This window comes from Peromyscus californicus, unplaced genomic scaffold (assembly GCF_007827085.1).
Source record: "Peromyscus californicus insignis strain IS unplaced genomic scaffold, ASM782708v3 Scaffold_1__1_contigs__length_55948999, whole genome shotgun sequence".
NCBI classification, from domain to species: Eukaryota; Metazoa; Chordata; class Mammalia; order Rodentia; family Cricetidae; genus Peromyscus; species Peromyscus californicus.
The window spans coordinates 46,404,291-46,417,354 of NW_026294492.1; the positions used below are offsets into that span (position 1 = coordinate 46,404,291).

Sequence of the window (13,064 nt, forward strand, 5' to 3'; positions counted from 1 at the left end):
GCTTTAGCTTACCCCGTGATCCCTCTGGGTTCTTTTAAAATATTTTCTGTATTGTTGAAATTTGTATGCATATATACAATGAAATATGATCATATTCACCCCATTCCTCCTTCCAACAACTCATACGGGATCCCAACACGTGCCTCTTCTAAATTCATTATTATTATTATTATTATTATTATTATTATTATTATTATTATTATTATTTTATTTATTATTATTATTTAATAATCCAGCAATTAGTGCTGCCAGTATGTTCATGGGTGTTTAAAAATGGAGTCCTATCAGTGGCTATTTCCTCTAAACAGAATGGTTCTCCAGAAAACTGTTAATTGCCAATAACTGCTCAGTAAGTGGTGGGCCTGGACAGTACCTCCCGATCTATGCCAGATCTTGTGCAGGTAACCACAGCTGCTGTGAGCTCCTCAGTACAATAGCTCTGTCATTCCAGAAGACAACATTTCCTGGTCTTCTGGCTCTTACATTTCTTCTGCCTCCTTTTCGGAGACGTTCCTTGAGCAGTGGTGGAAGAGGCTGGGGTTAGGTACAGGTGCCCCATTCAGGACTGAGCATTTGGCCTCTTATTGTCAGTGTTTTTGACCTTTTAAACATCTCTTTGTTGACTGCTGCCTGAATGAAAAAAAGAGCTAAAAAGGAAGGGGCATGACTGCCCCTATGGTGGAGGAGAAAGTTTATTGTAGATAAAAGGGAGAGCATAGCCAGAGTTAGAGACATCTGGGAGAGTCCAGAGTGGTTGTGATCATGTGTCATGTGAGGAGAGGGGAACCATTGCAGCAGCCAGAAGGCAAAAGGTACAAAAGGGGCAGGGAGCCATAATGGTTGGATCATATAGGAAAGTGCGTTCAGGATAGTGATTGGGTATGCAAGCCATGAGGACCCTGTAACAGGTAGGGACTGAGGGATGCTGCAAGAGCCTGGCTGCAAGGTTTGTTTTGATATGTTAAATAGGCACCTCAGCCATTTATGACCTGCTACCTATGACCTGCCCCTGAGGCGAGACAGTTACCAGAAGCCTCACAGGGGGTAGTACTTCCAGGTCAAAGCTGGAACAGCTACCCACTACACTTGGTCATCAGATCCAGGTAAGTCAGTGCTACATAGTCAGTAGTCAGACCCTGTCTCCAAACAGATAAACAAACAACAAAAAGAAGAATGGATTCTTTTATCTATTTAGTAGCATAAGTCCATTTTATCTATGTTATAGTTTAACTCTCAAGTTTTTTTATATTAATTTTTAGTTTAGATAACCTGCCTATTATGTTACTGGGTAGAAATGTAACTTTATTTTTTCTTCATTTTACATACCAACCAAAGTCCCCCCCCCTCCTCTTCTTGCTGCCCCTCACCTCCCCACCCCCATCCACTCCTCAGAGAGGGTAAGACCTCCCATGGGGAATCAGCAAGGTCTGACATTTTAAGTTGAGGCAGGACCAAGCCCTTCCCCACTGCGTCAAGGTTGAGCAATGTATCCCTCCATTGGGAATAGACTCCAAAAAGCCGGTTCATGCACTAGGGATAAATCCTGGTCCCACTTCCAGTGACCCTACCAAGTGCCCAAGGCACATAACTGTTGCCCACATTCAGAGGGCCTAATTCAGTCCCATGAATGTTCCCCATCTGTCAGTCCAGAGTCAGTGAACTCCCACTGAGTCAGCTATCTCTGTGGGTTTCCCCATCATGACCTTGATACTGCCCCCCCACACACACACCCCTGCTCCTATAATCTCTCCTCCCTCTCTTCTACTGGACTCCAGGAGTTCGGCCCAGTGCTTAGCTATGGATCTCTGTATGTGTTTGCATCAGTTATTTGATGAAGGTTCTATGATGACAATTAGGGAAGTCGTCAATCTGATTACAGGAGAAGGCCAGTTCATGCACCCTCTCCACTAGGGCTTGGAGTCTTAGCTGGTATCATTCTTGTGGGTTCCTGAGAATTTCTCTAGCACCAGGTTTCTTCCTAACCCCATAATGGCTTCCTCTATCAAGATAATCTCCTTCCTTGCTTTCCTATGGCGATCCATGCATATCCCTCTTAGGGTCCTCCTTGTTATTTAGCTTCTCTGGGGTTGTGGTTTGTAGACTGGTTATCATTTGCTTTATGTCTAATATTCACTTATGAATGAGTACATATCAAGTTTGTCTTTCTGGGTCTGGCTTACCTCACTTAGGATGTTTTTTTTTCTAATTCCATCCATTTGCCTACAATTTTCTTGATGTCATTGTTTTTTACAGCTGAGTAATATTCCATTGTGGAAATGTACCATATTCTCTTTATCAATTCTTCTGTTGAAGGGCATCTAGGTTGTTCAATGCCTCTATGAACATAGTTGAGCAAGTGCACTTGTGATATGATTGAGCAACCTTTGGGTATATGCCCAAAAATGGTATTGCCAGGTCTTGAGGTAGATTGATTCCTAATTTTCTGAGAAACTGCCACAGTGATTTCCAAAGTGGCTGTACAAGTTTGCACTCCCACCAACAGAGGAGGAGTGTTCTCCTTGCTCCACATCCTTCCCAACATAAGCTATCATCAGTGTTTTTGAACTTAGTCATTCTGACAGGTGTAAGATGGTATCTCAGAGTTGTTTTGATTTGCATTTCCCTGATGGCTAAGGATGTTGAGTGATTCCTGAAATGTCTCTCAGCCATTTGAGATTCTGCTGTTGAGAATTCTCTGTTTAGATCTGTACTCCATTTTTTAATTGGAACATTTAGTATTTTGATGTCTAGTTTCTTGAGTCCTTTATATATTTTGGAGATCAGCCCTCTGTCAGATGTGGGGTTGGTGAAGATCTTTTCCCATTCTGTAGGCTGCCTTTTGTTTTATTGACTGTGTCCTTTGCTTTACAGAAGCTTCTCAATTTCAGGAGGTCCCGTTTATTACATGTTGCTCTCAGTGTCTGTACTACTGGTGTTATATTTAGAAAGTGGTCTCCTGTGCCAATCTATTTAAGGCTACTTCCTACTTTCTCTTCTGTCAGGTTCAGTGTAGCTGGATTTATGTTGAGGTCTTTGATCCACTTGGACTTGAGTTTGTACATGATGATAGATAGGGATCTATTTCCATTCTTCTATATGTCAACATCCAGTTATGCCAGCACCATTTGTTGAAGATGCTTTCTTTTTTCCATTGTACAATTGTGGCTTCTTTGTCAAAAATCAGGTGTTCATAGGTGTGTGGATTAATGTCAGGATCTTCACTTCGATTCCATTGATTCACATATCTGTTTTTATGCCAATACCAAACTGTTTTTATTACTATAGCTCTATAGTAGAGCTTGAAGTTAGGGATGGTGATGCCTCTGGAAGTTCCTTTATTGTACAGGGTTGTTTTGGCTACTGTGAGATTTTGTTTTTCTATATAAAATTGAGTATTGTTCTTTTGAGGCCTGTGAAGGATTGTGCTGGGATTTTGATGTGTTCTTTTAAGGCCTGTGAAGGATTGTGTTGGGATTTTCATGGGGATTGCACTGAATCTGTAGATGGCTTTTGGTAAGATTGCCTTTTTTATTTTGTTGATCCTATCTGTCCAAGAGCATGGGAGATCTTTCCATTTCTGATATCTTCTTCAATTTCTTTCTTCAAAGACTTAAAGTTCTTGTCAAACAGTTCTTTCACTTGTTTGGTTAGACTTACCCCAAGATATTTTATGTTATTTGTGGCTATTGTAAAGGGGGTTGTTTCTTTGATTTCTTTCTCAGCCCATTTATCATTTGTATATAGGAGGGCTACTGCTTTTTTTGGCTTAATCTTGTATACCGCTACATTACTGAAGGTGTTTATCAGCTATAGTAGTTCCCTGGTAGAATTTTTGGGGTCAGTTATATATACTATCGTAACACCTGCAAATAGTGCAAGTTTGACTTCTTCCTTTCCAATTTGTATCCCTTGATCTCCTTTTGTTGTCTTATTGCTCTTACTAGAACTTTGGATACTATATTGAATAGATATCCAGAGAGTGGAGTGCCTTGTCTTGTTCCTGATTTTAGTGGAATCACTTTAAGTTTCTCTCCATTTAGTTTGAGGTTGTCTGTTGGCTTGCTGTATATTGTCTTTATTATGCTTAGGTATGTTCCTTATATCCCTGATTTCTCCAAGACCTTTATCATGAAGGGGTGTGGGATTTTGTTGAAGGCTTTTTCAGCATCTAATGAGATGATCATGGTTTTTTTTCTTTCAGTTTGTTTATATGGTGGATTCCATTGACAGATTTTCATATGTTGAACCATCCCTGCATCACTGGGATAAAGCCTTCTAGATTATGGTGGATAATTTTTCTGATGTGTTCTTGGATTTGGTTTGTCAATATTTTATTGAGTATTTTTGCATCCATGTTCATGAGGGAGATTGGCCTATAATTTTCTTTCTTTGTGTGGTTTGGATATCATGGTAACTGTAGCCTCACAGAAAGAGTTTGGCAATGTTCCTCCTGTTTATTTTGTATGGAAGAATTTGAGGAATATTGGTATTGGTTCTTCTTTGAAATTCTGGTAGAATTCTGTGTTGAAACCATCTGGTCCTGTGCTTTTTTGTTTTGGAGACTTTAAATGATTGCTTCTATTTCCTTGGGTGTTATAGGTCTATTTAAATTACCTGGTATTTATTTAATTTTGGTAAGTGGTACTTATCTAGATAAGTGTGCAATTCTTTTAGATTTTCCAATTTTGCAGAATACAGTTTTTTGAAGTTTAACCTAATGATTCTCTGGATTTCCTTGGAGTCTGTTGTTATGTCCCCCTTTTCATTTCTGATTCTGTTAGTGTGGATATTCTCTCTCTCCCTTTTGATTAGTTTGGATAAGGCCTTGTCTTATCTTGTTGCTTTTCCCCAAGAACCAACTCTTTGTTTCACTGTTTCTTTGTATTCTCTTTGTTTCTATTTTATTGATGTCTACCATCAGTTTGATTATTTCCTGTCACCTACTGCTCCTGGGTTAGTTTGCTTCTTTTTGTTCTAGAGCTTTCAGGTGTGCTGTTAAGGTTCCTAGTGAGAGATTTCTCTAAATTCTTTATGTAGGCGCTTAGTGCTATGAACTTTCCTCTTAGCACTGCTTTCATAGTATCCCATAAGTTTGAGTATGTTGTCCCTTCATTTTTATTGAATTCTAGGAAATCTTTAATTTCTTTATTTCTTCCTTGAGCCAGTGGTGATTCAGTTGAGTGTTGTTCCGTTTCCATGAGATTGTAGGCTTTCTGTAATTTGTGTTGTTGTTGAATTTTAAGCCATGGTGATTTGGTAAGATACAAGGGCTTATTCCAATATTTTTTGTATCTGTTGAGATTTGCTTTGTGACTGAGTATGTGGTCAGTTTTAGAGAAGGTTCTATGAGGTGCTGAGAAGAAGGTATATTCTTTTGTGTTTGGGTAATTTCTCTGTTAAGTTTCTGTCTGGCAGACCTGTCCATTGATGAGAGTGGGGTATTGAAGTCTCCCAGTATTAGAGTGTGGGGTGTGATGTGTGATTTAAGTTTAAGTAATGTTTTTGTTTGTTTGTTTGTTTGTTTTTTATAAATGTGGGTACCCTTGTGTTTGGGGCATACAGATGTTCAGAATTGAGACTTCATCTTGTTGGATTTTTCCTGTGATGAATATAAAATGTCCTTCTCCATCTCTTTTGATTAATTTTAGTTTGAAGTCTTCTTTGTTAGATGTTAGGATAGGAACACCTCCTTGTTTTTCAAGTCTATTTGATTGGAAAATCTTTTCCCAACCCTTTACTCTGGTAATATCTGTCTTTGAAGTTGAGGTATGTTTCTTGTATGTAGCAGAAGAATGGATCCTGTTTTTATATTCTTTCTGTTTGCCTGTGTCTTTTTATAGGTGAAGTGAGTCCATTGATATTAAGAGATATTGATGATCAGTGATTATTAATTCCTGTTATTTTTTTGTTTTGGTTTTGTTGGTAGTGTGTTCGTGTTTCCCTTCTTCGGGATTTGCTGGTGTAAGATTATCTATTGCCTGTGTTTTTGTGGGTATAGCTATTTTTCTTGGGTTGAAGTTTTCTTTCTAGCACTTTCTGTAGGACTGAATTTGTGGTTAGGTATTGTTTAAATCTGGTTTTGTCATGGAATATCTTGTTTTCTCTGTCTGTGATGATTGAAAGCTTTGCTAGGTATAGTTGTCTAGGCTGGCATCCATGGTCTCTTAGTGTCTGCAGAGCATCTGTCCAGGACCTTCTGGCTTTCATAGTCTCCATTGAGAAGTCAGGTGTAATTCTAATAGGTCTGCCTTTTTATCTTACTTGACCTTTTTCTTTTTCATCTGTTAATATTCTTTCTTTATTCCGTATGTTTAGTGTTTTGGTTATTAGGTAGTGAGGGGACTTTCTCTTTTTGGTTCATTCTATTTGGTGTTCTGTATGCTTCTTGTGTCTTCATAGGCATTTCCTTCTTTAGATTGGGGAAGTTTTCTTGTATGATTTTGTTGAATATATTTTCTGTGCCTTTGACTGGAATTCTACTCCTTCTATTCCTGCTATTCTTAGGTTTGGTGTTTTCATGGTGTTCCAGAGTTTCTCAAGAATACTGAAAAGTATGAGTGCAGCGTGCCTAGGGCATTAAAGAATGTTGTATGCCAGTCTCAGAAAGAAAACAGCTGCCATCTGCTGTTACCACAGATATAAAAGTCAGCTTTTGATATCAAACAAATAAAGGTTCCTCCCAGCTTCCTTAAGGAAGGTACAAATCTGTATTATCTCCTGTGGGGTGGGCCTCAAATCTAATCAGAACGCTGTTGGTTACCTCCCTAACTTTTAACTTGCTGACTTTCATCACCCAGCAGCATAAGACTTTCCCTTATCAAGAAAGTCAGCAGCAGGGTAGAAACTTCAGCTCAGTTACAGCTTGATTTATCTATGTTTTGATTGCTGGCTTTTGTCTGAACTGCCCTGCATTGTTTCTCCTCCCACCTGCACACACACACACACACACACACACACACACACACACACCTGGTGAGAGAATATCAGTATTATATAGTCAGCCTGGTGAGACACCAAGGCATGATTTGTTAAATCTAGTCTATATGTTTATCACATAGCTATCTGTGTGTATATGACAATGTATATGTATATATGCATGCAAATACTGTGTTGAATTATGCAGCCATAAAGAAGTAACATAGATTATACTAAAATAGATTAAACTCAAGCTTGTACTATAAAAATACTCAGTGAGTTTGAGGCCAGCCTGGTCTACAAAGCAAGTTCCAGGACAGCCAGGACTGTTACAGAGAAACCCTGTCTTGAAAAAACCACCACCAACAACAAAAATGAACATACTAAACTAGAGTCAGAAAGGATTTATAGAGTATATTTTACTCCACATGTGGAACCTGGAAGAAAATAAAAGACTTCAATATATCTGGCAAAGAATAAAAGGCAACTGTTAGGGTAGAAGTTGGGACTAATAAAGAGAGTGAACATGTACATAAAAGTCTGTAATGTACATGTATGGAAATTTTCACAGTGAACTGCATTGTTTTCATTTTGCTAACAGCAAGACCTGAACATCCCCATGCAGATGAAGCAGAAGAAAATAACTTTGAAAATAACTTTATGACAATGATAGAGGCCCTTAAGGAGGAAATGAAAAATTCCTTTAAAGAAATTGAGGAAAGCTGGGCGGTGGTGGCACATGCCTTTAATCCCAGCATGCAGGAGGCAGAGGCAGGAGAATCTCTGTGAGTTCCAGACCAGGCTGGGCTACAGAGTGAGTTCCAGAAAAAGTGCCTATGGTTATATTTTATTTGTGCTAAAATGTGATTTTATTTGTATGTTAATAAAAAAGTTGCCTGGGGATCAGACGTCATAGCCAATAAGCAGAAGTCTGGCAATGGTAGCACACACCCTTAATCTGATCACATGGTAGGCAGAGTCTGTGTGTTCAAGGACACAGCCAGCATGGTGACACACACTTTAATCCAAGTACCAACCATAGAGACTTGGAGGTCTGTATAGACAGGCAGTGACGAAGAAGTCATGTGGTTGGGTTTAAAACCAATGAGAAGGCAGAACAGAAAGTCAATAAAAAGACAGTCACACAGGAAGTAGGTCTCTTTTTTTCTCAGGGGAAAGACAGCAGCTGGTGTTAAGATAAGGTGGTCTTAGCTCTTGGCTACTGCTTGATCTCTGGGCTTTTAACTATTTGGCTCTGTATTTCTTATTTAATAAGACTGTTTAGAATTACATCTACAGGCACCAAAGCTAAAAAGAAAAACCCTGTCTCAAAAAACCAAAAACGAATTTGCTGAGACTCCATTAAAGTGAGTAGCTGGTGCCTGTATGGTTATAATGCTGGGCTGACTCTGCCCTACTCTTCTCTTCCTGCTTTCCTGTTTTATCCTTGTAACTTTTCACTACACAATGTACTGTTGTTGTTTGGGGTTTTGTTTTTGCCGTCTTCTTTTTTGAGACAGCATCTCACCATGTAACCCTGGCTAGGCCTGGAACTCACTATGTGGATCAGACTGCTCTTGAACTTAGAGGAATCCACCTGCCTCTGCTTCCTAAGGGCAGGGATTAAAGATGTGTGCCACTGCATCCAACCTATAGTTATTATAGCTTTACCTTGGAACCTTTAAAGAGTGACTGTTGAAGGTATTACCATCAAAAGCATCCTATCTTCTTTTCTTTGTCATGATTCACATGTACTAATGCCTGAGGTTAGGATTAACTTATTTCCCAGTTTGAATTAGTTGACATGTTGTTAGGACATTTCCAATGTAACTCTAGAGATGTTTTAAAAAATAGTACTCACTATGCTAAGTATAAACACAAAATACATTCTCTGTCATTAGAGAAAAATGTGACTGGATGTAGATTGCATTAAGGTTTATGAAAGGATCTGTACTGGCTCAAGGCCAAGTTCTCAGAACCAAGAAGATATATTAGCCCCAGAGAAACAGAGGGCAGAACGAGACAAAGAGGAGGAGGGAGAAGGGGGAGGGAACAAGGGAGAGGGAGCAGAGTGTTTGTCCTGGTGTTGTTGCTTCATTTTGCTCTTTACTTTTTGGGAGGCCCGCCACCCAGCTCCCAAATAAATATATAGAGGTTTATTCGTTCTTATAAATGTCCTGCCTTAGCTTGGTTCATTTCTAGCCAGCTTTTCTTAACTTAAATTATCCTGTCTACCTTATGCCTCTGGATTTTACTTTTTTCTATTCCTGTATACCTTTCTTCTTACTCCACAGCTGACTGTGTGGCTGGGTGGCAGGCCCCTGGTGTCCTCCTCTCCTCCTTTTTCTGTCTCCCCCATCTCTCTTCCCAGATTTCTCCTATTAATTCTCTCTGCCTGCCAGCCCCACCTGTCCTTTCTCCTGCCTAGCTGTTGGCCATTTAGCTCTTTATTAGACCTTTAGTAGTCAGGTGTTTTAGACAGGCAAAGTAACACAGCTTCACAGAGTTAAACAGATATAACATGTAAGAATGCAACACATCTTTACATCATTAATCAAATATTGTACAGCATAAATGAATGTAATACATCTTCAACTAATATTCTGCAATAGTCCCAGAGGACAAAGAACTGCCTTTGGATAGAGGAGACAGACATGGCCCATAGGCAGATGGCAGTTTATAAAGGTAAAAGGGGAGACCATGTGTTAGGATGAGGTGTTTAATTTTGATTGGACATGTTAATTAGGTGAGCCAAAGAGGGCTTTTGATTGCTGGATGTCAATACGTTGATAGGAGAACCTTGGTAGTCAGCCTCAGGAGGAGGAAGTGGTCAAATAAGGGAACAGAACTTGATGGCTAGCTTTAGGAGTGTAATCTAATGGTTTTTAGCAAGACAGAGGGGATGGGAGAGAAGGGCAAGGCCTGCCAGAGCCATGTTTGCCATGCTTTGTCTGGCTAGAGTCCCTTCATTTATATTATAGGAAATGGGAATGATGTGAATTGGGTGATCCTTTTTGTATAAAGTATTGGTGTTCAGTGGTTCTCAAAACTACACATTTACTTGTCAAATTCCTCACTCAGGGCTACGGATCTTACTTTCTATGTTTTATGTGGTATTTTCAGCTGTGTGTTCACTTACTCATGTTTTGTGTACATTGCATGTACTGCAGATACTGTTGTTTTGTTGCCTTTCACTTCCTTTTATTTTTGTCTATTATGTTTCTTCATACAGTCTATAGAGATAACTTTTTTCTCTCTTGCAAGAGGAAGTTCATTGTTTACATCCACAGGTTGTTGGTTAACTGGCTTTCAAAGTTTTTTGTTTTGTTTTTGTTGTTTTATTTTTTTCATCTTTAAAATTTTTTTTTGACTATCTAGTTATGAGACAAGGGTAGCATGAAGCTGGTTATCCACATAGTCTAGAGTGGATTTTATTGTGCTTTTTGCCTGCGTCAGCCTCACTGTTTTGTAATTACCTTGAAGCTACTACATGTACCTCATGGCTCTATTTTCATCTTCCCCATTTCTTATGATACTTGATTGTTGTCCACAAAACAGAGGAGATTATAGCACATGCTTCCAAATAGATACCAAGTTGCTACCACTTTATACAGCAAACAGATTCATTGCTGATCAAGACCTCCTCTCTTGTTAATGAAATTTCTGTTTGTATTTCATGTCGTTGAAGTCTACTGTACTTTCCTCTGTTCTGTTCATCTTGTCTTTATGGTGTAGTTCCCTGAGTAAAAAGCTTATCATAGTCTTTCTTATTTTTCTTGTTTTTGCTATCCAGCCCAGGCAGGCTTTGAATTCAAAGTCTTCCTTCCCCCTTCTTGTGAGTCTGGTAATACAGGTATATGCCTCCATGTCTGGTTCAAGCTATCATTTTCTTATTCCTAGTATTTTTGTGGTGTCCAACATTTATTATTATTGCACACAGATTTTAATAAGTAATTCTTGTTAACAATCGGAAAGTTTTGTGGGAATTACAGAATTTGATGCAGCCATGATAGCATCTGTTTTGTGATGTTGATCTCTAAGAACAGGGCCGTTGTTCCTGTGCTGTCGTTGTCCACTGACATTATTGAAAATAATCTGTAGTGTTTATATTTGAGGACAGAGAATTACCCTTTGTCTTATTTAGTATTAAGTCAAGGTTGGACTCTGAGAAACTACCTATTTTGAATTAATACTCTTTTATAAGAAACTTCTATAAAGACAATCTTCCTAATGATGTCACTCTTTTTTTTTTTTTTATTTTGCAATACACTTCAGTTCTACATATCAGCCACGGATTCCCTTGTTCTCCCCCCTCCCGTCCCCCCTCACCTTCCCCCCAACCCCCCCCCCCCATTCCCATCTCCTCCATGGCAAAGCCTTCCCCACAGACTGAGTTCAACCTGGTAGACTCAGTCCAGGTAGGTCCAGTCCCCTCCTCCCAGGCCGAGCCAAGCGATCCTGCATAGGCCCCAGGTTTCAATGAGCAAATCATGAAAGGATATGCTCAGTGATCTCTAAGTAACAAAATTTGTGAGTAGGTGTTTCCTATTATCTTTGAGACCAGTGATAAGAGATTTTTCATGTAAATTTTCTTTCAAGTTTTGATATTATAAAAACCATGTTTCTGCCGGGCGGTGGTGGCGCACGCCTTTAATCCCAGCACTCAGGAGGCAGAGCCAGGCGGATCTCTGCGAGTTCGAGGCCAGCCTGGACTACCAAGTGAGTTCCAGGAAAGGCGCAAAGCTACACAGAGAAACCCTGTCTCGAAAAACAAAAACAAAAAAAAAAAAAAAAACAAAAAAAAAACCATGTTTCACTATTTAAGAAATATGTTGAGAATGATAGTGATAATAGTTTATGGAATACTATTTTATGTTGTCATAAACTGCTGAGTAGCAGTGAGCACCTCTTTATAGTTAAGCTGTTTACACCCATTTTATGTGAAATTCTCAGGCTTTAGAATCAGATGAAGTTTCCTAACATCATTTATAACTGTACATGCTCAGCAGAGCTGATGTTCACTGTGGGTTCTAAGTTGTAGAAACTTGTGGTGTAAGGTACAAAGAATAGTTGAAACCAGCATCACAACAAAGCACTATGATCTATATTTCCTTTATTATTTTGGCATACACTACCCTTAGAATTGTGTGACAAGATGAGAGGATAATTAATTCGTTTGTGCTAGCCATGATATAAAGTGAATATTAAGAAAGCGTGGAGGGGCCAGGCGGTGGTGGCGCACGCCTTTAATCCCAGCACTCGGGAGGCAGAGGCAGGCGGATCTCTGTGAGTTCGAGGCCAGCCTGGGCTACCAAGTGAGTTCCAGGAAAAGGCGCAAAGCTACACAGAGAAACCCTGTCTCGAAAAACCAAAAAAAAAAAAAAAAAAAAAGAAAGAAAGAAAGCGTGGAGGGAACTTATCAAGTGACTAATGTATCTCCAGTGTTTTTATTTTATTTTTTTTAAATCTTCTAGTAACTGCATTTTAACAATGCTGTGATTTATTTTAGGAGCCAGTGACCTTTGACGATGTGGCTGTGAAGTTCACCCTAGGAGAGTGGGCTCTGTTGGACTCTTCTCAAAAGAAGCTCTACACAGATGTGATGATGGAAACATTTATGAACCTGATCTCCATAGGTAACAACAACAACCAAACAGTATAATTTCATTATTCAGTTGGAGAAAAACTGTTTTTTAGTCATCTGTTTAATTATATGACTTGAAATATTGAAAGGGAGCATCGTGGTAAATATAGCATGCCTGCTTACATTATACAAGAGAAAAAGCTGGAAAGTAATAATGTGTGTATAAGTTTGAATAACATAATGATTTCTTGCTTTTAATTTCTAGGGAAAACAGAAGAAGAAAATATTGATGTGGACTACCGAAAACTACAGAGAAATCTGAGGTAATTTATACTTACAGAAAAGGGTATTTGCATCAGATATTTAAGAGGGAGAGCAAATCTGAGAAATAAGGAAGCTATTCCAATAGATCAAAATGTAAATTGACTTAATCTCTGATTTTCTGTAAAACTTCACTCAGCTTGAGAATTCATGAATGGATGATCCTAACTCTCATGTAGTACTCATGTGGATTTTGTAGCTTATACCTGTTACTGCACTATTGATGGAGTAGTAACAAAATGTG

The 13,064-nt window shown here is 39.0% G+C and overlaps 1 protein-coding gene across 2 annotated transcripts in view; it reads left to right on the forward strand.

Moving 5' to 3' along the window:
• Positions 1 to 13,064, forward strand: part of LOC128115687 (zinc finger protein OZF-like) — a 32,094-nt gene that overhangs the window by 574 nt on the left and 18,456 nt on the right. For both annotated transcript variants that reach the window (XM_052746668.1, XM_052746667.1), the window contains exons 2-3: positions 12,425 to 12,551; positions 12,765 to 12,822. In XM_052746668.1, coding sequence (XP_052602628.1) covers positions 12,425 to 12,551; positions 12,765 to 12,822 — 185 coding nt within the window. The remainder of the gene's footprint in view (positions 1 to 12,424; positions 12,552 to 12,764; positions 12,823 to 13,064) is intronic.